Below are 22,531 nucleotides of genomic sequence, written 5' to 3'. Positions count from 1 at the left end.
CCCCAAGATGGGAAGAAAGATGTCATTAACTAAACCACTCTCCTAAATGCAGTGCATTCACTACACCTCTGTGGAGAAAAAATTGCTGCCAAAAGAACAGAAACTGATTGGGGCAGAGGCTGCAGAACCCAGCAAACAATGGAACCAAAGAGACTGGCAATAGCATGTAAGTGGGATGCAGAGAAAAAGTAAAAAGATCAGTAAAATAGTCTAGTTCTCCCAGTGATGGACAAATAAGATGAAAACAGAGTTCTTCTAGGACTTTCACAGCTCTTCTCAGTTCCTTGTTTTCCTTTGAAGGAGGGGGGAACCGAAGCCTATCACAAATATAATGAATCAACACCGTGGAAAGGTGGCTTCAAGTCCCAAAAGGACAGCAGGCTGATCAGTTTGTCATTCTGTTTAGGATTCCTGTTGCTCCCTACAACTTTGGATTCTTTTGCTGCCTAGGGAATGGAGTTTTGAACATGACGAGCTCTATAAACAATTATATAACTGACCTAATTTCTTGCAAACTACTGACAAGTGTTTCTCCAATATGAATATCAATGTCATGGCTATTCCCACCATTCCAAAAGGTGGAAATTATTTGCTAGGCATCCAATCTTTATGTCAGCCACCATGGAAATAGCTGTGGAGGCACAGAACAAGCCCAGCAACTGGATGAGAGGAACACTTCTGCTGCAGGCCAATTGAAGACCTGCAGGCACCAGTGAGGTGCTGCTTCAACATAAATCAGAATGTTTACTGAAGAAGGACCATAAGGTGATCTTTCCATAAGATCACCTTAATCAGGCTTCAGCTTGCATTAGTAGCAGGCTATTACTGAAATAGAGGCTCCCTTGGAAGGATTTACTCTCCAAAAAAGTGAGCCTCTAAGTCAGGGGTGTCAAACTCGCAACGTCACGTGACGTGTCGCGATGTATCGTGAATTTTTTCCCATTGCCGAAGCGGGGGTGGGTGCGTTTTCGGCATGATGCATCCAGCCCACAGGCCAGCAGTTTGACACCCCTGCTCTAAGCACTAGGACAAGAATAGTGTATAGATGAGCTCTCTGAAATACAGAAAGCCTGATGTAGTTTTAGTCTTCATATGATCACTTTTACTATTTTTTTGAGGTTAATTACTCCTGCCCGATATAAAGTAAATCACAAAAGCTGGAGTGGCTGGCATTGTTCCATTATGCCAAAAACAACTGACACAAGAACTTTTTCTTCAAAATGATAATCTGCATAATGAACTCAAAAGGAAGGGAAGAAAGAGCTCCTCAGTTTCAACCAGGAAAGCAGATATTACAGGATGAAAAAGAATTCAGAGGAACTTTTATAGTTTTTTTTTTCTCCTATGTTTGGTACAAATTAAGGAAAAAATATTTTTATCCTGAATCCCTCCCATATGTAGAAAACATAGGCAACAGGGAGATTAATTTTTCATTCTACACTATGCTTAAAAAAACCAGAGGCATAAGCAATGGCACCCACAACTAATGACTTGCTATTAAGACAATTTAAAATCTGCTGACATAGATGATAAAAAAAAATATTCAGATTATCAACCAGATTTGTTTTTTATTTAATAGAAAATGCTAAATATGTCCTCTTTTTCTTTTATTCTCTTCTTTAAAAAAAACTTTCTTCTTTTTTGTGGAAATGCTTACCTCACCAGGTCGAATTTTGATGTAGAAGTTACTTCTTTTGTATGAAATCTTGAGAATCTTGGGCCAGGCAAAACGGTTTATTCTTAGCCTGTCCCTATATATGAGAAGGCCATTGGCACAAACACCCAGCATGATGTCAATGCCTTCTGAATCCTGGGCAAAAGAGGAAAACATTAATACACAGAAATCTGCCAGTACAAAGCATTTTTAAAGAGGCAAAAAACCAAAGTTAATGCATCTAAGAGTAAGGACAAATCAACACATTTCCCACTTAAATACCAAGCGTACCACAATTTACTCCCATCTAAGTTAGTATTATCGTATATTAAAAACTAGAGAAAGAAAATACTAGCTGATCCTTAAAAAGTTTGAGAGCTGTGGATTGTACCAAGAATACTAAAACATACAAAAAATGGTTGTTGGAATTGTGTATATCTAATGTAATGAAAAGAAGTACTAGGGGTGCCATCATAGCAGTCTTCCAATATTTGAGGGCCGCCACAAAGAAGAAGGAGTCAAGCTATTCTCCAAAGCACCTGAAGGCAGGACAAGAAGCAAAGGATGGAACTAACCAAAGAGAGAAGCAACCTAGAACTAAGGAGAAATTTTCTTACAGTTAGAACAATTAATCAGTGAAACAACCTGCCTTTGGAAGTTGTGAATGCTCCAACACTGGATATTTTAAGAAGAAACTGGACAACCATTTGTCTGAAATGGTATAGAGTTTCCTGCGTGAGCAGGGGGTTGGACTAGAAGACTTCCAAGGTCTATTCTACTCTGCTCTGCTCTGCTCTGTCTACTCTACTCTACTCTACTCTACTCTACTCTACTCTACTCTACTCTACTCTACTCTACTCTACTCTATTCTCCTGGAAAAAATATCAGGGATATCTTAGGTTGGAAATATTTCTTTGGAATAGGGCATTAAACTGCTTGACATATATTTTTTTATAATTTCAAATGCTTGCAGCTTTATGTGGCTGCTTCGTTTCATTTCTAGACATAGCTGTACAGTTCCACTAACTACAATGCTCCACTAAAGCAGCTTCCCAACCACAATTTTTTTCCTCAAGTGTGTATAAATCTTAATCTCACTAATGGGAAATGGCTTCAAAATTAACTTCTTTGTTGCAGAGCAAAATGTAAGGGAATAATGCAATAACTAATACAAAATTGAAAGGAGAAAAATCTAAGCAACAGCGAGAACAGGAAGTATAAAATATGCAAAAAATAAATGAACAGATTCCATAATGGGGCTTTTTCAAATAAGTATAATATGTTTCTAGGTTTCTCTTTATATCTTTCATAAAATTAAATTTCCACTTGTCAGTCCATTCTTACTGAAAATATTCCACAGCATGGTTGCAAAATACCGTGACCTTTTTTTATATATATAAATATTTTTATTGAGTTTTATAAAGGTAATAAAGGGATAGGGTCAAAAAGGATAAGACAATGGGAAACATACAAAAAGGTTAGACCAGGGAAAAGGGGTAACACAAAAGTGGGATTAATCCCACAAATTAACATCGCTTCAGCAAGTCTACCAGTCCGGGTTTACATATTAAATCTTAATAATTACTCTATTATTAAACAACTTTCCATATAATCATATAAATAACAAATTAGTCAATAAATCTCATTCATTTCACTACTTAACAATGCTTAGTATTAATTAATTATAATCTTTAACATAATAATATATTACATATTAATTATAGTTTACCATATTATTTAAGATCACAAATATACAAAGAGGAAGAAGAAATAAGAACAAGTTCATACAAATAATCATGGAATATAAATACAAATTATCAATTATCTCTTTAAAGTTCATAACCTTTTCTCATTCTAGCATGTTTCTAACCAATAATAAAAATTTCCCCATGTTTTAAAGTAAATTGTGTCTTCTTTCTCTTTCATTTCTAAAGTCAATCTATCCATTTCTGCACATTCAAATATTTTTGTTATTATAGCCTGGTCAGATGGTAAATTTTCATTTTTCCAAAATTGGGCAAATATTATTCTTGCAGCTGTCAGCACATGCAATATTAAATACTCATTCTCTTTTCCATAATTCAAACCTAATATTCCTAACAAACAGAGTTCTGGTTTAAATTCTATCTGTATTTTAATCATCTCTTCTAGCCACATATGGATCTTAAACCAAAACTTTTTAGCATTAGGACATATCCACCAGAGATAAGTGCCTGGTTGTTGTTTACATTTTCAACACATATTTGATACGTTTTTAAACATTTTCTCTAATCTAACTGGTGACCTTTTAAAAACAAAATTCAATTTCTAAATTATTGTCCTTAGATATCAAAATAGCTATCTGTATGATAGCAACCATACAATTTAATTTTAAATGAAGCAATGTTTTCTACAGAATTTGTCACAAGACGAAGTAATATTTTATATTTAAGCACAGTATCTCAAATGAAAGAATACATAGGTACAAGTGGATGCTACATAATTTAAGCAAGTCTTTTAAAAAAAAGGAATAAATATTGCTTCAGAAAAATCCAGGATTTCTCTCACTTATATGCCCTCAAAACTCCATCTTTTCACTAAGAATACCTTAGCATGATGCAAGTCAACTCCATACATTGAAAGTTTCTTGGCATTCTCCAGGAAGTGAATCTCTGCCTCTCCAGGTGTCATGCCCCTTTAGAGATAAAATAAGACAGAAACAAAAGTAATAAATAAGAAAGTTAAACACTGATGAGCAAAAGGCTGACATTTGTTTAAAAGGATTTTTATGATAAGTATAGGAAAGTATAGGCTATGCAAATCTTTCTAAAACTTGTTTGCTCTTGATATCAGGAGTAGTAGATAAAAATATATTCACCGGTAAGTCTTATGTAGCTCCATAATACGCTCTTCCAATTCTCTGGTCTGATTTGGAGCAAAACGTAGTTCACCAACATAATTGCCAACATGTTCTTCAGTATCATAATCTCCCAGTTCAGCTTGTACAGCATAGGAGCCTAACAGTGCATGTGTTACAAAAGAACACGGTAGACGTCCGCTGATAATATCTGCTCGGAGTTGCAGGCACAAGTAATACCTAAGGATAGGAAGAGGTCAGAAAGTTGAAATGTCCACAAGAAAAGTAAAGAGCTAAGAGATGATCATGTTTCCAGACAAGTTTGTTTAACTACTAGTCTACCATTAATTACAGCATGTCCATTTTACACAATAATCTTCTGGGGAATCTGATAAACTCAGCAATCAGAATTCTGAATTTTAATAACTTAAACTTGGAAATCTGCTTGAAGTGAGGGAAAGCCAACAAGCTCACCAGAAACCTGATGAACATCCAGTTTTAATTAATCTCATGTGACTAAAAAATGGTACCATTTATGTAAGGCCACAATATTGGGTGATAACTATTAACCTTTAACAGGGAAATACAGGGAATTAATGATACAATGAAGGCTTTTTGCAAAACAAGTTACCTCCATTTGGCAAACAGGAAACAGCACCAAGGTCTCTGATCCAAACTTTCCCTCCCCTTCAATGCCAAGAATCCAAATGATTATTAGGACAAAGAGCACGGTGGCTCCTGTGGTTAGATTGCTGAGTTGACAATCAGCAGGCTCATGTTTGAGACCCAGTTGCTATCACAGGACAGGGTGAATTCCTGTCACTCGCTCCAGCCCCTGCCGACTCAGCAGTTTGAATATAGGAGACCACAAGTAGATAGATGGGTACCCCTTAACAGGTACATGAAAGGAGCCCTCAACTGTGCATCCCCCAGGCAACAGTATGTCACTGGCAAATCCTTTCAATCTGGAAATGCTTCAGCGCTCCAACATGACTGGAGTAATATTATTAAGACCAATTTATTGCTTCTGGAAGAATGTTCCTTCTTTCCAATGACCAATATTAGCAGTAGGAACAATACCCTGGGAAATCGTCATGCTATTGTGTTGCCCTTCAAATAGTTCTTGGAATACTTCTGAGGGAATGAATAAGGAGAGACAGGAAATTTTTCTGAACACAAATTGGCATGGCATGTTGTGTATTTCCAGCTTTTGAGAGTTGTTCCACACAGATAAAATAAACTATGACTTCATCAATGTGTGAACTCAACTATTTTCCTTTTAAGAGAGTTGAGTAAGAATTGGCCAAGACAGATACATTTTTACTTACCTTGTGATATCCTCTGTGAGTTGGGCTGGGTCTGGTGGATAAAATTTGACTGTGAAGGCAAAATTCCAAGGGCCACCTAAATAAGTGAGAGAGAAGAAAAGGGAAAAATATTAGGGCACACGTTTAGGTGATGCATCTTTGATTCCCACATTTGGTTTTTATTTCTTTTTTTGAGTTGCCTCACATTCCCCTTTACTCTAAATCTCTAAAGAAACTATAAAGACTTTAAAAAGACATACTCCTCAGAATTAGTGGAGATCTCTGCTTTCCTGGATCTTAATTGCTGAGGCAAACAGCAGGTATGCTTGCCTTTTAAGGTTTGCAATAAGTGAAAGACTCTTTGCTGTGCAGAGAGACAGTGACCATGGTGTTGCCATGGAAACAAGCTCAAATCCTCAAGAGAGCCTGCTGTTGGGGAAAGACCTCCAGCAACATCTCTTCAAGACACTGCGTCGCAAACCTATCCCGTAGCCAGCTATTTTCAAAGAAACAGTCACTAAGAGGTATTTCACCAGCTGTTAAAAATCTAAGATAGAAACCTGAGACCCTCTTGCTCACAAATGTCAGAAACATTATTTGCTTTACTTTTGTGAAGCACAACTGTGCTTCATAAAGTTTGTGTAACACAACTGGGTTTCATGGAGATCATTTTATGGAGTTGGTAAAAAAGAAACCCTGCCAATGGATTAGACTGAACAATTTTGGTGTCTTTTCCATTTCTAAAGGTTACAAATGGAATTGCTAGGATGCACAGTAGTACCTGGTGGGATGGATACATCCTTCATTTCTGATGAATTGTAAAAAGGAGATGGGGCTGACAAGAATTCTGTGCTTTTTTTAAAAAAATGTGAATTGCTCTCTAAGAATTGATTTCTAAATGCAAAGACGGCAGGGCTGGAAAATGAGAGCCAGAGACTGAGAAAGCCTCTCTCCTCAGGCAGAGTAAATCTAGTTCTGTCAGTTATTCCTAATCTACCTGCTAGAAAATTGGTAGTGGAAATTCATCTGAAATACATACAGAGGCTCAGAAACATCTCATTCACTAGTAGTGTATTTCAACAGCCAGTAAAACCATTGTAATTTTGTACAGTCTAGACTCTAGAGCATTTCAAATGAATGTTAATAATTTACACAGTGATCTTATTATGCAATGTGCTTTATATTAAGTTCTTTTGAATGATGGTTTCCAGATTGAGAAGTCTTAAATATCCATGCTTTGAACTACTCACTGCGAATCTGTTTCTTTATTTCTTTAGAAGGATCCAGCCAATTCTGAAAAAGTATGAGAGCACATTAAGAGGAAATCCTACATAACCACAACATCTGAAATAGGCAAACCACAAACTTTATTTAAACCAGCCCAACATACCTTCTGACTATCTGAATCACAGAATGTGAGTCCAAAATAATCCTTTTCCAGCAAGTTAAGGTGCTCACAGACCAGGTCAAAGAGTACTTGACCTCGACCATGTTTCTGTATGGATACAAAGTGGCAAAAATTAAGAGCGAAGTGAATTGCATTAACTTCTTTCCAAAACTCACATAGCAACAGATGCAAAACAGCCCCCTTTTGACTGATCATACAGTGAAGAACAGTAATACTTTCTTTGTTAGACATTACAGGGCTGCACAGAACCTGAAAGTCTTATAAGGCCCTCTGTTTCCTTCCAAACTTTTAGTTAATATCTCTAGGAGCAGCTGTACTTACAAAACAAGGTTTATTAAAATGATACATGCACATGTACAAACTTGAGCATTTTTAACTTTTAAATGGGATTTTTTTTTAAAAAATGAAAGCATAAATACCCTGGTGGTCTTCCATTCAAATACTAAACAGACCTGACCCTATTTAGCTTACAAGGCCAAGGCCAGGCAAGCTCAATTGACAGCAGCTAGCCAACCTTGCCTTTTTTCAGGTAGCACTTCTATGTGAATTAACTAGAAAATTCCAAAGATGTAGGTTAAATTAAGAATAAGAAAGCAGTAATGAAAAGCCACTTGTATAACACTGCCAAGAAAACTGCAAGAATCAAGTTCAACTCAAGTGCATCTTTACCCTGTTACAGAGATACATATTCTTTATCTAACTTTGATCAAAAATATAGATCTGTAATTCCAAGATTACTTTCCTCTAATTGTCCCACTTGGAATTCAAATTGACATACTCTGAGGATAGTGAAAACGTGACCCAAAGTTTGATCTACTAATACAATTCTATGTCATGACATGTCAGCACATGGGCTCTGAGAATGAAAACTAAAGCTAAATCATCAAAAACCACAAGCAATTAACACTTCACAAAAATACTTCCATTATATGAAGAAACTTATTAACCTGTGCAACAAAAGGCAATGAATCTATTTAGTCATTTAATATGAATCTTTTTTTCTTTTTTAAAATTAAAAGCTGGTTTAGGAGATCAAATGACTGTGAACAAGATAGTCATACACTGGTAACAAATAATTAGTAATGTTTTCCAAGCTGCTTCTTCCCATGAAATATGTTATGCTGCCTCATCTTTGGTGTCTATTGTTCCTGAGAAGGATAAGAAAAGAACAGCAAGAATTTATGCCAAAAGTATGCACTTCCAGCAGGATCATCCAAGACATAAAGGTCATCTTATGGTAGTTGTCCTGCTAAAGCAAGCAGACATTGATAGTGGGCAGCAAAGATATAAGAAGATGCTGAAGGAGGAGAAAGATCACATTACTGACAACAGTGGCATCATTTCATACTGCAATGCAATGGTAAATGATTCTTGTATTTACCAGTAAAACGCATAGATAGATGGCATTCAACATGTTACAGAGTTAAGAGTAAAACTTCATTTGAATTCCTAATGATGTTTATGATATGGCTAGATTTGGCATATTTAGTTTCTGATGTTGCCCTGCAGAAGAAAACAATCTGAAGCTGCAGAGAAAAAGGGAACTATATTTAGACTAAATTAAAGGTGTAACAAAACAACTGTAGAACTGACAATGAAGGCACTGAAGTAAATTAAAGGAATCAGCCCTCAATAAATATACTGTAGACTAGCACTTAATAGGGTAGCAATGAAAGTGTTGGAAAAGTTATTTAGAAGCCACAAATGTCTGTATCTACAAAGATCAGGATTGTGCTGGCAATAGTTTTCCCTATGTGACACTGTATAGAACTGAAAGTTAGATTCTGAAGATGGGCAGATAGACTGTTGACACTTTTGACTAAAGTCATTTTTGAATTTTGATGCTAGAGAAAACTAGTATCATAGGTAACCAATAAAACAAACAAATGGATCACAGACCAAATCAATTCAGTTTTCTCACTTGAGGCATAATGACCTAATTCAAAATATGACATTTTGGAGACATTAGGCAGAGACTTAGTACGCTTGAAAAAACTATAATGCTGGAAAAAAAAATAGAAAGAAAGAGAAGAGGATGATCAGCACAAATTGAACTCATCTAAAATAGATAATAACCCATCTTGGTAGACATTTCGTAAATCTTGATAAATTAAGAATAGCAAAGCAAACGAGACCTCAGCATGTGTTCATCAATGGGCAAATATCAACCTGTTTTCAAAAAATGGTAATTAATTTTATGCATCCTTTCAGGCTCACATCTCTGGGCTTTGAAGGTCTTTTAACAATCTATTCCAGGCTATCACTCCACCCACTTCTTTTGCTTAAAGGGAACTTTCATCTCTACAACAATCAACTCCTCTGCAGTAAGTCAGGCCACTTTCAGAATCTCGCTGTTCAAGATGTCAGCTAAAAAGCCTGACTGCAGAAGCATGGAGATCAAAGGCACATAGAGGCCCTTTTAACTTTCTCCCAGTCCCTCAATGTTTTGTTCTTTATATAGTTACTTGTACAAATTGTACAAAAGCAATTTGCAATCCATATTCAACTGACATCAATAACTTTTTTGAAAAAAGTCAACAGAATATGAGACACAGTGAGGTGTTTATAACACTGAACCCTGAAAGTCCTATTTAAATAAGGATATGCCTATATCTTTACTTGTCAAAGGGCTCTGTTGAATGTCCTTATTTGCTACAAGATAGGCAATGCTACATCATTGGGGAAGATTATGGATGTTTGATAAAACAGAATCATTCTAAATTATGCAGGGGCCAGCTTAGAGATTGAATAAATATAATGAGCAACTTGATCCCAGGAATATTAATATATTTTCATATATAATTTTTTTATTAAAGTTTAAACTTTCAAAAATAAAAAATAATGCAAACTAAAAAAATATGAAAAGTAAAGAATGAAAAGTGCACAGAAAAAATGAGAAAAATATAAGAGAAAAAGGATATATTAAAAAAAATAACTTCTCCCTTCATCAAACAAGTACAAACAATTTCTAACTAAAGAGAAATCTCTTCTTCCCATATTCCATCTCTTATCTATAAATAAATTAGAAAGCCCCATAATTCAAGTTTAATCAGCAAAAGTCTAATAAGTGTTACCAGATGTAACAATACATTTTTATCTAAATCAAATAAATCAGCTTCACAATCCTTTACTTTTAATACAGTAACTTATTACTTTCTCTAAAAAGAACAAAAAGTTTCTTCTTCCCCTATCTTATAAACATAGCTTTAAAACCTCATCATTCAGGAAAAATCCTGAGCTATCAAAAGCAAGCAATTTATTAAAAATCTTAATCTTTAATCCCTTCAAATAGTGACTCATAAAATTAATTTCTTTTCGTTTTCTTTTTATCTCAGAAAATCTTTCGCAAGTTTAACACATATCAGAAATAAAAACATATATTTTAACAGAAAGTCTTATCTTATCTACAAACAAATATTTAAAACGTGGTCATTTTTGTCAGGAAAAACTCTAGAGCTACTAGAAAGACCATTATAAATACATACATACATGCACACATACATACATACATACATACATACATTCTTTCTTTCTTTTTTTCAATGGAGAACATGCAATATTTCTGCTTCACTTTCACATGTCCTACACTGAATTAAACAAGAAAAAAGTGCTATTTGCACCAAAGGAGGCTCCTAAACGAATGCCTGGTTAGCACTGTCTTACATGGAAGAATGTGCACAAATGTCAAAATTAATTATCCTGATTTTAGGAAGACAGAGAAGATGGCATTCTGCAACTTTGGTAGTAGCATGAGGAATGAAATTAGACAGATTTCCTTGCTAGAGTGACTGTACCCCGTAGAATAGGATAGCCTGAGCTCATGCCTTCCAGTGGTGTTGTACAACTTACAAAGTAAATTATCCTAACCCTTTTTTCTGGTCCTTTGTCCCAATTCTACCTTCACTTCTCTCTACTCTTTCCTACTGTATGTCTTAGCATATTATGGAATTCTACATGTGTCTTTGAAAGGCCTCTTCCCATTTTCACTGTGGGTCTCAATAGCTGCATTTCTGAACAAAGTCATTAATTAATATATTTATCAAGACATGATAATTTCACTGAAGGGAAATTCTGCACACTAGAAACTACTTAATTGAAGAAAGCCGTTTCTGAATTTTTCAGAAACAAAAAATGTCAATGTTAATGCCACAAACTGCAAAAGAAGAATCTCAATGATATATTTCTGTAATTTCAAGCACCTAGTCATCTTCTTTCACAGAGAGAACCTTTCCCTCTGGCTACTGCTTCCATGCCACTTACATCTTCAGTCTGAAGCAACGGAACTCTTGCAGTGTCACCACGGCCAACTCGACACAAGTCAATTTGGTACGGGACAATTCAATGCTGTATTAATCGTTTCATTCAGTTACTTTTATTATTGCTGATCACATTTTCATCAAAATTATTGTAACTCTTGTATTTCTGGATTTACTTCATTTTATTATTACTAGCCATGGTTCCACTGAAATTAATTGAACTTTTGTATTTGTCCTGAGGTGAATTGTCCCATGGTGAGTTGGTCATGACTAGTTAGTTGGCTACAGCGAGTTAGTGTTGGTGAGTTGTCCCATTCCATTCAGGAAAGTACAGAAAGGATTGGAAGAAACTCTTAAAAATAGGAATAAAACTGCTTCCCACTGTTATAGATCCTCTGGGCAATCAGGAAATATATATGTTTCCCTCAAATCCTTTCCCCGTATTGTGACCTATCCATTTTTAAAAGAAATGAAAAAAGACAGACTTGCAATGTATGACATCTTATATTATTTCCTGCAGCAGAAGATAAGTATCTTAAGAATTTTCAAATATTCACCCCTTTTTTTCTTCACCATCTAAGGAATACATATTGCCCATTCACCATATAGGAAATAATGGTTCTAATATCTATGAAAAGATGAACCACTATCTGGCTATCTTTTATTCTGTAGAAAAGTGGATTTATGTATAGATAATGAAGGGAGGGTTAGTCATGCCAACCAAGCTTTATAAGTTTTTATAAATATTTAAAACATTTTCATTTTATAAATACTCAATCTTCTTGACTGAATGCTGCAAGTAATGTTCCCCTTCTTTAGGTGTCTCTATCAAAATAATAGTTATACAAGCACACAAACCTATTGCCTACTCTTCATTCTCTCAAACTATACAGATAGCAGGCTGCCTAGACTTAAAAATGTATGAGTCACTCACACCTGCTTTCCCTGTGCATTCATACACAGAGTTAAGCATGCAGATGAGTCTTTAGCAAAGTTGAAAGTATTATCTGTTTTAATACACTGATCTAAGGCTATTTTAAAAAAGCTTCTTGATTTTAGCAGGTATGCTTTCCACAGAGCTACTCAGTTTTTATATACTGTTTAGAGGGCAAACAAAATAAACTTATGGGTAGAAATAAAAAAGTCAAGTGGTACAGCCTCCATGCTCACCTCTACTTCACACTCATAGTCTGAGGCATCCAGAAGAGTCACCCTGCAGACTGCACTCTTGAACTTTTTTGTGATTTTCTGAGGAGATTTTTGAGCCTTGCTGGGGGTAGTCTTCTCAGATAACCCATCTGCTTCACTGTAGTCCTTTTCATCCATGTCCACAGCCTAAAAAATAAAGTAGAATCAAAGAATATAAGTGGTGTTAGGCAACAAGGTAATCTTCTAGTGTAACTTCCTGCTCAGTGCAAGAATCAGCTACTACAGTACCACAGTGCAAGACCTATTTTTATGTACCCTTCCTTTAAGACTTTTCTGGTTTCACTCGTTCATTCTATTCACCAAACTAGGTTGACATTTTATTTGAAAAACGTTTTCACTAACTATCCTAATGCCATTACTTGGAAGATAGACCATACTCTCCTCATAATACATGGGTGATACGCTGGGATTACCATCTTCATGGTTTGTCCATATAATGAAATCAAATCTATGATGCGCTTTCTTCTGTTCTCTAACTTTGCAGTAGAACTACCAGCAACTGATACCACTTACATGGACTGAATTGCAAAATGACTTCATTTTATATCAAATATTTGACAGAAAACAAAATTCCAACCAGTTGGTAGGAAAAAGCGCATAACTGAAGACCTGACACAAAGGACAAGGCTTATTTGAGATCACTGCTGTGTTGAGTTTCTATAGCATATTATTGGCTCTTGTGGCTGGGACTTTTGATGTATTTACATTTCATTCATTCTTATTTTTCATTCAGATCATAATGCTTTATGAAGAAGAGGACCATATTCTGCTGGGGAAACAGAAAATTGACTCAACATTTTTTAAGCAGAGGAACAGGCAGTCTTCGATCTGCAACCATTCATTTAGTGACGCTTGAAATTATAACAGCACTGAAAAAAAGATAACTGGTTTTCACACTTATGACTGTTGTAGCATTCCTATGGTCATGTGATCAAAATTTGGGCCCTGGCAATTGGCATATATTAATAACATGTGATCACCATTTGTAATCTTCCCAGCCGGCTTCCAACAAGCGAAGTTAATGGGGGAAACTAGATTCACGTAACAACCACATGATTCATTTAACGGCAAGCAGTGATTCACTTAACCATGGTCAAAAAGTTGTAAAATGGGAGAAAACTCATTTAACAACTGCCTTCCTTAACAATGGAAATTTGGGGTTCAACTGTGGTCCTAAGTCAAGGACTACCCTTATATTTACTCAGACCCTTTCTATCAAGCAGGATTGGGCTTGATTAGTACGTTGGCTGGAAGACTACCAGCAAATGCCAGGAGTCGAAAACTGAAAAACATTTTCTATATGAATGTGATGGGGGAGAGGGCATATATGCACCTATACACAAAACTGCAGTAGACTTGCTTTACGTGTATAGATTATGCCATTCAAGCTCTGTGTAGCCCAGTTAATTCCTGCCCCTCCCAATGTATTCAGTGCTGCAATTTTGACTAATTTTAGTTCTATGCTACTAATCAACAATTTTATACTGAATGATACCATAGGTGAAAATAAAAGAAATATCACATAATTATCTCTTGAGAGAAAATCCAATAATTCCTAAAAGCAAATTTGCAACACCAGATCATTGCAAAATACTGACAGCCTGGTGCTTTGATGAGACTTATGGTGAAAAGTAAGTTTTGCTTTCAGTCTATTATACCTGCGCCAAGCTAGCACCATATTTAACCACTGTATGGGCTTTTAATATAAAAAATAGTCAATGTATACCATACGATATTGGCCTGTGAAAAGCATTTATATTTCAGGAATGTCTATATACCCTGTAGCTAGAATAGGTTAGGTCCTTCCCATTGATGGTACTTTCAATTTTAATCTGTACTCAGTAATCAGATCAGCGCTGGCCCTTTTGCAATTCTAGTTCCTCACACAATAGATATAAGTCTGATACAGAAACCCTGAGGAAAAACGAGGGAGTGAATGACGATTGTCTTTATCCTTGTAATATTTATTTTTTGACAGAATTACCTGGAGAGAGATGTCTTTATCCTTGTAATATTTATTTTTTGACAGAATTACCTGGAGAGAGAAGCTTACACATTGTTGCTACTTCCTTTTTGCTATATTCTTTGACCTGTACAATAATACAAACACCATTCTTAAGTTTCATTTGGTACTTCTTATAAAATAGCTGTTCTGAATCAATGGATATAAGAGCCTCTCCAGATATAACCATACATTTTTTTATTCTCTTATGTTGACTTTACACTTGACATTTTTATTTCCTGATGGGAAATGGCATAATACTTTGTAGTTGCTCATTATAAGAAATAAGAAGGTATTTGAACATTTTCTCCAATGCAAGATGGGATTTTGCAATATCTAACATTTTGTAATAAATGGAAGCTTTTGAGAGGATAACAATGTGTGCCATTCTTGTCTGCCATCTTTAACTCAATAGTGAAGCTGGTTTGGTGAAAAAGAACAGTGAAATATAATTACTTATATTTGTTTGTTACAGAGTAAGTTTCTTGGGATGGCACATATGAAAGTACAATTCATCTGGCCCCATTTTTATCTTATGAGAATCTTTTTATTTCTGGGACCAAGGATAGTGCATTATTTGATTAGCCTTCCCTCACAGAGTCCTTGCATCTTGGTCAGAAGGATTCCCCTTCCATGTTTAAGATTTTAGTCTGGATATTATGTGAAGATACCTTTGACTGATATCCTGATCCTCCTTTTTTTTAACTATAGTGTAACATACAGAAGCTCAGGATTCTTTGTTTTTCTTATCTTATTCCTTGGCTCTATTTTGTAAATCACTATTGCCTTGCATTGAGTCTGGACAATTAAATGCTTTAGTGGACTTACTCTTACTTTGGCCACTAAAAATAAATTGTGGCACAATACTGCCTTGTCTGGTACATACTAAGATGTATATTTTCTCACATTTTGGAATAAGTACCCTTATGATGGCATCCTAAATTAATCTCACCATATACTCAGATTATTTACCCCCTGCTTTATAAAAAGAATACAGACAATACTGAAAACAAGCTGAAAACTTGTTTTCTTGTTGCCAGAGCAATTATTTGTCCATCATCCATAGCAAGGATAGGACCTCTATGGTTCTTCAAGTGGAGTTGGATTCCAACTGTCACCAAGACCAGTTAATAATGTTTAGAGGGTCAACAAGGATCTACCCTGTGGTTTTCAATGTAGTTAATTTTTGTATTCATTATTTTGTGGAGCCATTTTTATTTTATGCAAATTTTGACACGGACTAATAGCTACCCAGGATCATCAGAAACAGATGGCATACAAATCAAATAAGCAAGTACAGACCTAAGACTAGAATACACTGGTTATATCACTTGCAGCAGATCAAGTTTACTAACTTCCAATTTTTTAACAACAGAAACAACATATGCTTTTCATGGCACAGGGCCTGGTTATCCTCAAGACTGCCTATCTCCAATAGTTTCTACCCACCTTATACCTGTGGGCTGAGTAGATACACTATAGTAACAACCCAAGAAGAAAAAACAGGAATCATCTACAATATACAATGTAAGGACTGCAACAACCACTGTGTAGGACTGCAACAGGCAGAAGACTGGCAGAATGTATCCACAAACACCAACTAGCAGTCATAAGACATGATGAAAATCTTGTAATTTCACAACATATAGACAGATTTAACCATAGTTTCAATTGGGAAAATATGACAATCCTAGACCAGGTCAAATCCAAAAATGCCAGGGAATTTCTAGAAGCCTGGCACTCTGACAAATCAGCCATCAATAGACACATAGACATTAACAACATCTATAGACTATGCAAAAGAGACAATCACCCAAACCAAAAAGGAAGAAAAAGACCCAAGCACCTTTCCACCAGCAATCAGCATCTAGATCATCATAGATTAACTCCAAGGTTAACATCAGACCAACAATCAAGTAAAAAGTACCCCAATCAAGGAACTGCCAAAGAAGTCAACACCAAATAGCCCAATCAAAGAATCTCTAAGACCACCCCACCAACACCGGCAGGCAAGCCACTAGAATACAGTATATACTGATAGCAAAGAGCACTCCTTACTAGCATTGATGATGTTATCTAGTTTGGGTAATGAAACGCCTGCAAGAAAACAAGCAAGCTCAGAGAGCACCTAGGACCCCTAATGATACACCTTTTCATATCCTAATTTTTTTTAACATTGGAAGTGAGCGACATAATTAAGATTCACTCTGCACACACTAAAAGAAATTGATAGCAATAACACTTAGACTTATATTCCACTTCACAGTTCAGAGTCAGCATATAGCCCCCAACAATCTCAGTCTCCATTTTACCAACCTTGGAAGGATGAGAGGATGAAATATTGAATCAATCTTGAGCCAGTCAGGATCAAACTGTTGGTAGTCGGCAGAATTAGCCTGCAATACTGCATTCCAGCCACTGCCCCATCATGGCTCTTACCATTATCATTATAATTAACATGATCACAAGCTCAACTCTTGACACTAAAAACTACTCCTGGGATAAATTTTGATAATTTCCGGCGCCTTTCTGCTCTGACACTACTTCTGGCACAGCCCCTCCTAATTCTGATCTGGAGACATCGTTATATGCTCCTGACTTCTCATTAGCATCCATATACATATTGTTAAAGATCCTACCTCACCCCTGGCAAGAAAGACTCACGAGTCGATCAGTTCACAGGTGGTTTTCAATTTACTGAGAGGAATCCTCGGCATGCAGTTCAAAGATACACTACTTTCAAAGTCTGCGCTGGGAGCAAATGCCTCCCAGCGCTGTATATACACACACAGGCAGTAAACCCCGCCCCCACCCATCTAACCAGCATCTGGCCGTGCGACCTCAAATGGCTATTGGCAACGCCCAACAGTGCGCCTCAGCTTTCCATGGCCACATCCCAGCCGGCTTCAGACCTTGTCCTCAGTTCCCAGCCAGTTGCAAATCACCCCCTCTGCCTGCCTTGCAAACAGTTCAGTAAGCATCCTGGCAGTAGGACAGTGCAGCTCTAATGACGGCTCCCCAGCCGTCTGGCGACCTGACAGACCGTCAGCTGTTCAGCGGGCCGAAGAACATCACCAGGACTATCAGCTGGCATGCAGCGGCATATCAGCTGTTCAGCGGCCGAAGGTTCCGGATGGCTGGAGGCGGTTGGTCTTGCTGGCTCTGGTTACCTCCGTCGTCCTCCGTCCTGCATGCCATCATTGCCCTCCCCCCACCTGTCCATGTCAAGCCTGGAGGGCTTGACACATATGTAAAACATTGTGTTAATTGTTTGCTTAAAAATTAAGAGTTTAGAATGCAGAAGCTGCTCTCAGTTCTCAGCCTACCAGGAGATACACTGCTTGTATGATATATAAAACACATTATAAACGGTAATAAAGGTAGAAAATTGGCATTGCATCAAGTCTGCATGGGGGGAAATGCAGAGGTAGCATTTACCTAAATCAGAGGTGGGCTACTAGGGTAACTTTATGACCTGTGGACTTCAACATCCAAAATTCCTGAGCCAGCAGGATAACATGACATTTTTTGCTATCATGCTCAAATGTGGAACAGACACCTGCAGATATATTATTCCCAGGTAGACAATAGAGACTATGTTTATGTAAGCTTAAATCCTAGCAATTAGACAAAATGATTATTTTACTTTCACATAATTTTAAAACTTCCTGACATGTTATTGTTTTCTAGTTTTGCTGTTATTGTATATTTTTAACTGCATTTTAATTTTTATGCTATTTTATGTTTTAAATGGTCTACTGAAAAAAAAATTGTAAAGCAGGAATGCCATATTTTAAGCCTACATATAAACTGTACAGGCTGTCATGAAAACCTTCTGCTATAGAGACAAAAATGTAGTATTTGGCCATTAATATATAAGAAAATCAAGATTTCTTTATGATGTTGATCCAATGGTATTTAACAGAAACATTGCCATATTATCTACGTTTTTGATACCATAAACAGAACTAGGTATATCCTACTAAATTATGATTTGTTTGTTCATTTATAAATCATATTTATATGTCTGCCAATCTCACAGAATGTGACTCTGGGTAGCATACAATAAAATAGTAAAATAGCAATATTAAAATAGAATGTTATTAAAACTATTGATGTTATTATTAAAAAGGCTAAGTGCATTGTTAGGTATTATGAACAGTAAAGCCACCTCAAGAGACCTTTCAGTCTGTGGACACAGCCAGGTTAAAGGGATTAATTTCCCTTGGGTTTTAGCCAGCTTTTAATGTTCAATTGTAGTTTCTAACAAACAACAGTTGTAAGAGATCACAGAAAGTCAATGCAGGCCTATTTCTGTGCGCAATGATTAGATGCACTGAATATGTTTTGTTATAGCAAATAAAAGCTGTAGTTACTGCTAAACTCCAGCAAATAAATGAGAGCCCATTCTGCATATTTTTTAATGAGATCATTTATAAAATGGCTGAGTTACAACCTTGAAAATATCTTCTAAGCCTTTGTGAGAGTACCTTTGGCAACAGAGTAAACTCACCCGCTCCCCAAGTTTAGCATCACTGTGGGCTCCTGGTTTCTCATTATCATCACCTTCCTGATTGTGTACTGTGCTGGTGGAGCTACCATTCACTGTGTTTGGCCCAGTTGCTGCTGCTTCCTGCTGCTGCTGGGGATTTCCTTCTTGAGCATTCTTCACCTCCGAATCTGGGCTGGTCTCTGTCATCATTATTATTGATTATTCTGCATTTGCAAAGGGAAGATGAAATACATGAGGATGAGATTAAATGTGTAATTGTACCTATTAAAATAAAAAAAAATTCTCAACTTCCAGGGCAAACACTTGCACAAAAAGTTATACAGTGAGTATTCTCAATAAAATCTATATAGTTAGTTAATCCACCACCTGGATACCACAATCTCAAGCACCCACTCTGCTGAGATGCTGCACAGGGATGAACATTGTTGCAGTAAACATTCCTTCAGGCTACAAACTTATACCCACATTTATTATTGGTAAACGTATGATTGAAACTCAACAGCCAGACTACCTAAAGAGCATTTTTTAACACTAAGAGAAAATCAGAATGCTACAGAATACTACACCTTGATCAAGCAACTATTTGGCTCTCGGATGCTCTTATTGTTGAAAAACAGGAACTTTACATGAGGGAACTTTGGGAAAGCCACACTCTGCATAACTTACTTCACAAGACTATTCTAAGAATAGATTAGCCCCAAAATAGATTAGCCCCCCCAAAAAAAGATTAGCCCCAATCCTAGTTCAGTAAACATAGTCAAAATTGTGATGAGAAAAAACTAAGATATAGTCCTGTTCTACATTAAAAGGTGTTGAGCAATCTTCACCCTAATGTGTCATGCAATCCCTGGCCCATTTTCAAAAATCCTTTGGTAGTAATCATTTCAGAACTCCCTATGCACCCCATCTCATGCATACCTGTACAAATCTCATGTTTTTGCAAACTTAGCATTCTCTTACGCTTAAATCTGATGTGCTGAAATCTTGCTACCACAAATATTTATGAATTCCAATAGACTCTTAATGTGAAAAAGTCCAAATTAGGCTCCCCCCAGAAATGTTTCACTACAACTCCCATAATCTTCAGTTTGCATTATACAGGTTCAGATACAGCAGGAAAAATTATACAAAAATATAGCTGTTTTCTACAAAGCCAGGTCTTTCTCTCTGCGCTTTACGAACTACATCCTCACGTGGAGGCCATATATCAAACCAGCACCACACCTACAGCTTTCTTGCATGCAAGACTAATCTCTCCATCCACAAAATAAAACGTATTCCACTTGGGTATTAGAATGCAAAACAAACATTGCTGATTGCTGAGCTCTGGCTGCTAATCTGTCCTCTCTGTACATTTTTGTTTGTCTTAATAAGATGCCTAATATATCTGCACATAAGGGTACAAATGAAGCACTACAGCATGTACCAAACCAATTACATTCCTCCAATAGCTAGATATTGCGCTGGTTAGTGCCAGCTGAAAATTTCCATCCAATGCAATAGTTCAGACAACACAACAGATCTCACAGCTTGCATAGGTTTCTGACAATAAAAACAAGGCATGATGAGAATTTTTCCTCTACAGATTTTCTTTTGTCTGTCAGACACTCCCATGCCAGTGTTAGTGCAATCTTTCTTTTAACCTGATGATAAAACTTCTGGTCTAACTCAGTCCAGCAGAAGATGAAAGGCAACTGCTGTTTATGCCCTAGGACCGCAGCCCACTACTGAACTGTGGCCTTTTCAAAATCAACCTGCGTGAGCAATGGGCAAGCAGTGCACACAAAACTCGACTCATGTGAGCGGAGGGTGCTTGAGTCAAGGGTGCTTGTGCTTGCATGTGAAGCTCCACTAATGTGAGCAGAGGATGCTCACATATGAAGCTCCATTCACATGAGCACCTCTGCTCATGTGTAAAGCTCCACCAATGGAGCTGTGTGCTTGCATGTGCGCCTGCCCTCACTCACCCCTCCGCCAGGCTGGCAAGGTGGAAAGGTTGGGGACCGCTGGTTTATGCCATCTTTTCTACCTATCAGTCAGCTTGTAGCTTGGATTCTTTAGTTTGGCTGAAATGTTTTAAAAAGCCAAGTTTAATCTCTTTAGAGAAACTTTTTAAATACTGAGGTCACTCAATACACATTTTGGAAGTTCATGAAAATGTAGTACAAAGAATGTCCCAATTTAGTGAGACTGAGTAGAAGAGAAAAAGAGACAGGAGAGACTATTGGCCAGCTGAGAAGCTGCTAGTAGCCACAATTCCACACCCCTAGTTTAGAAGATTTCCAGTTCTAACATGTTCTCCCCACCAACAAAGGATGAATTTTCATGTATTGAAGAAGGCTCAGTCCAGGATTGCTTGGGTTAAAAGTTAAAACTGGCAAACGTTTCTAAAAGAAGTCCATTTCTCTATAACATATAGCCACATTCTTGACTAAGTTCTAATCCACACAGCAAACTCCAGTCCACACAGAGAGGTAATGTTAGTGCTCTACATAAACCATCATATTATCTGAATCATGCCTTAAAGTTACATGTGCAAATACTCCTTGGAAAAGAAGGGCGAAAACGAATCCAAACTTCAAACTCAGAATAGAAATTCCATGACTTGTAAAAAGTAATTTAAAAACATGCCTAGCAAATTTCAAATTCTTTTTGCAATGAATTTTAATCCAAGCCTGAAAACATCTTAACTCTTTCCCTTATCCCTCCCAAATATGTAAAACTATACGCTCATGTAACAAAACAAGTTTAAAGTTTTTTTTTCTTTTTTAACATATGTGGTCATTTCAATGTTTATCTTCCTTCAAATAGAATATAAATATGATAAAGGTGACCTGGGGAAGCCATGGTGAACTGAAAATAGCTCTGCTCAGACAGAAATCAATGACCACAGTGGCACAAGAAGCCAGCATATGGATCAACTTCTTGGACTTCCCCTCCAGACAAGTGCTTGTGGGTTTGCCCACAAGCACTCCAGAGGGCAGCTCCCATGCGAAGATCATAAGACAACTGCCTCTGGCAGGTTTTAGAACTCTGAGAAGCAAAGTCTTGTAACTAAGAAAAGTGTCCTCCAAATAGATTGATGCAGGGCCAACTCTTAAGAAATCTTTATCAGTGAAGCTCAATTCTTGATGATTTCAAGGCCATGAATTATGAAGTTTTCACAGCTGCATTATATTAATGATTTGTCCATGCTTTCTTCTAAGATGTTTTTCACTTCTCAATCTAGCCGGAATGCAATACCTCAGTGAGGTACCTGGTGGAGGAGGACATTGGAATATGTGATGTTATTGTCTTTCAGCTATCATGATGAGTAATCTTTCAAATATTTATGGTACACAGATAT

The 22,531-nt window shown here is 36.7% G+C and overlaps 1 protein-coding gene across 16 annotated transcripts in view; it reads right to left on the bottom strand.

Annotated features, from left to right (window-relative positions):
• EPB41L1 (erythrocyte membrane protein band 4.1 like 1) overlaps window positions 1-22,531 on the bottom strand; it is a 185,176-nt gene that overhangs the window by 39,985 nt on the left and 122,660 nt on the right. For all 16 annotated transcript variants that reach the window (XM_039323690.1, XM_039323698.1, XM_039323691.1 and 13 more), the window contains 8 exons: window positions 19,186-19,388; window positions 12,632-12,796; window positions 7,188-7,292; window positions 7,048-7,090; window positions 5,819-5,894; window positions 4,512-4,730; window positions 4,241-4,328; window positions 1,658-1,810 (listed from right to left, as the gene is read on the bottom strand). In XM_039323690.1, coding sequence (XP_039179624.1) covers window positions 1,658-1,810; window positions 4,241-4,328; window positions 4,512-4,730; window positions 5,819-5,894; window positions 7,048-7,090; window positions 7,188-7,292; window positions 12,632-12,796; window positions 19,186-19,374 — 1,038 coding nt within the window. In that variant the 5' untranslated portion in view covers window positions 19,375-19,388. The remainder of the gene's footprint in view (window positions 1-1,657; window positions 1,811-4,240; window positions 4,329-4,511; window positions 4,731-5,818; window positions 5,895-7,047; window positions 7,091-7,187; window positions 7,293-12,631; window positions 12,797-19,185; window positions 19,389-22,531) is intronic.

Source organism: Crotalus tigris, unplaced genomic scaffold (genome assembly GCF_016545835.1).
Source record: "Crotalus tigris isolate CLP2741 ecotype Arizona unplaced genomic scaffold, ASM1654583v1 scf7180000024281.4978605, whole genome shotgun sequence".
Taxonomy (NCBI): domain Eukaryota; kingdom Metazoa; phylum Chordata; class Lepidosauria; order Squamata; family Viperidae; genus Crotalus; species Crotalus tigris.
This window is presented reverse-complemented; position numbering and strand designations above follow the sequence as displayed.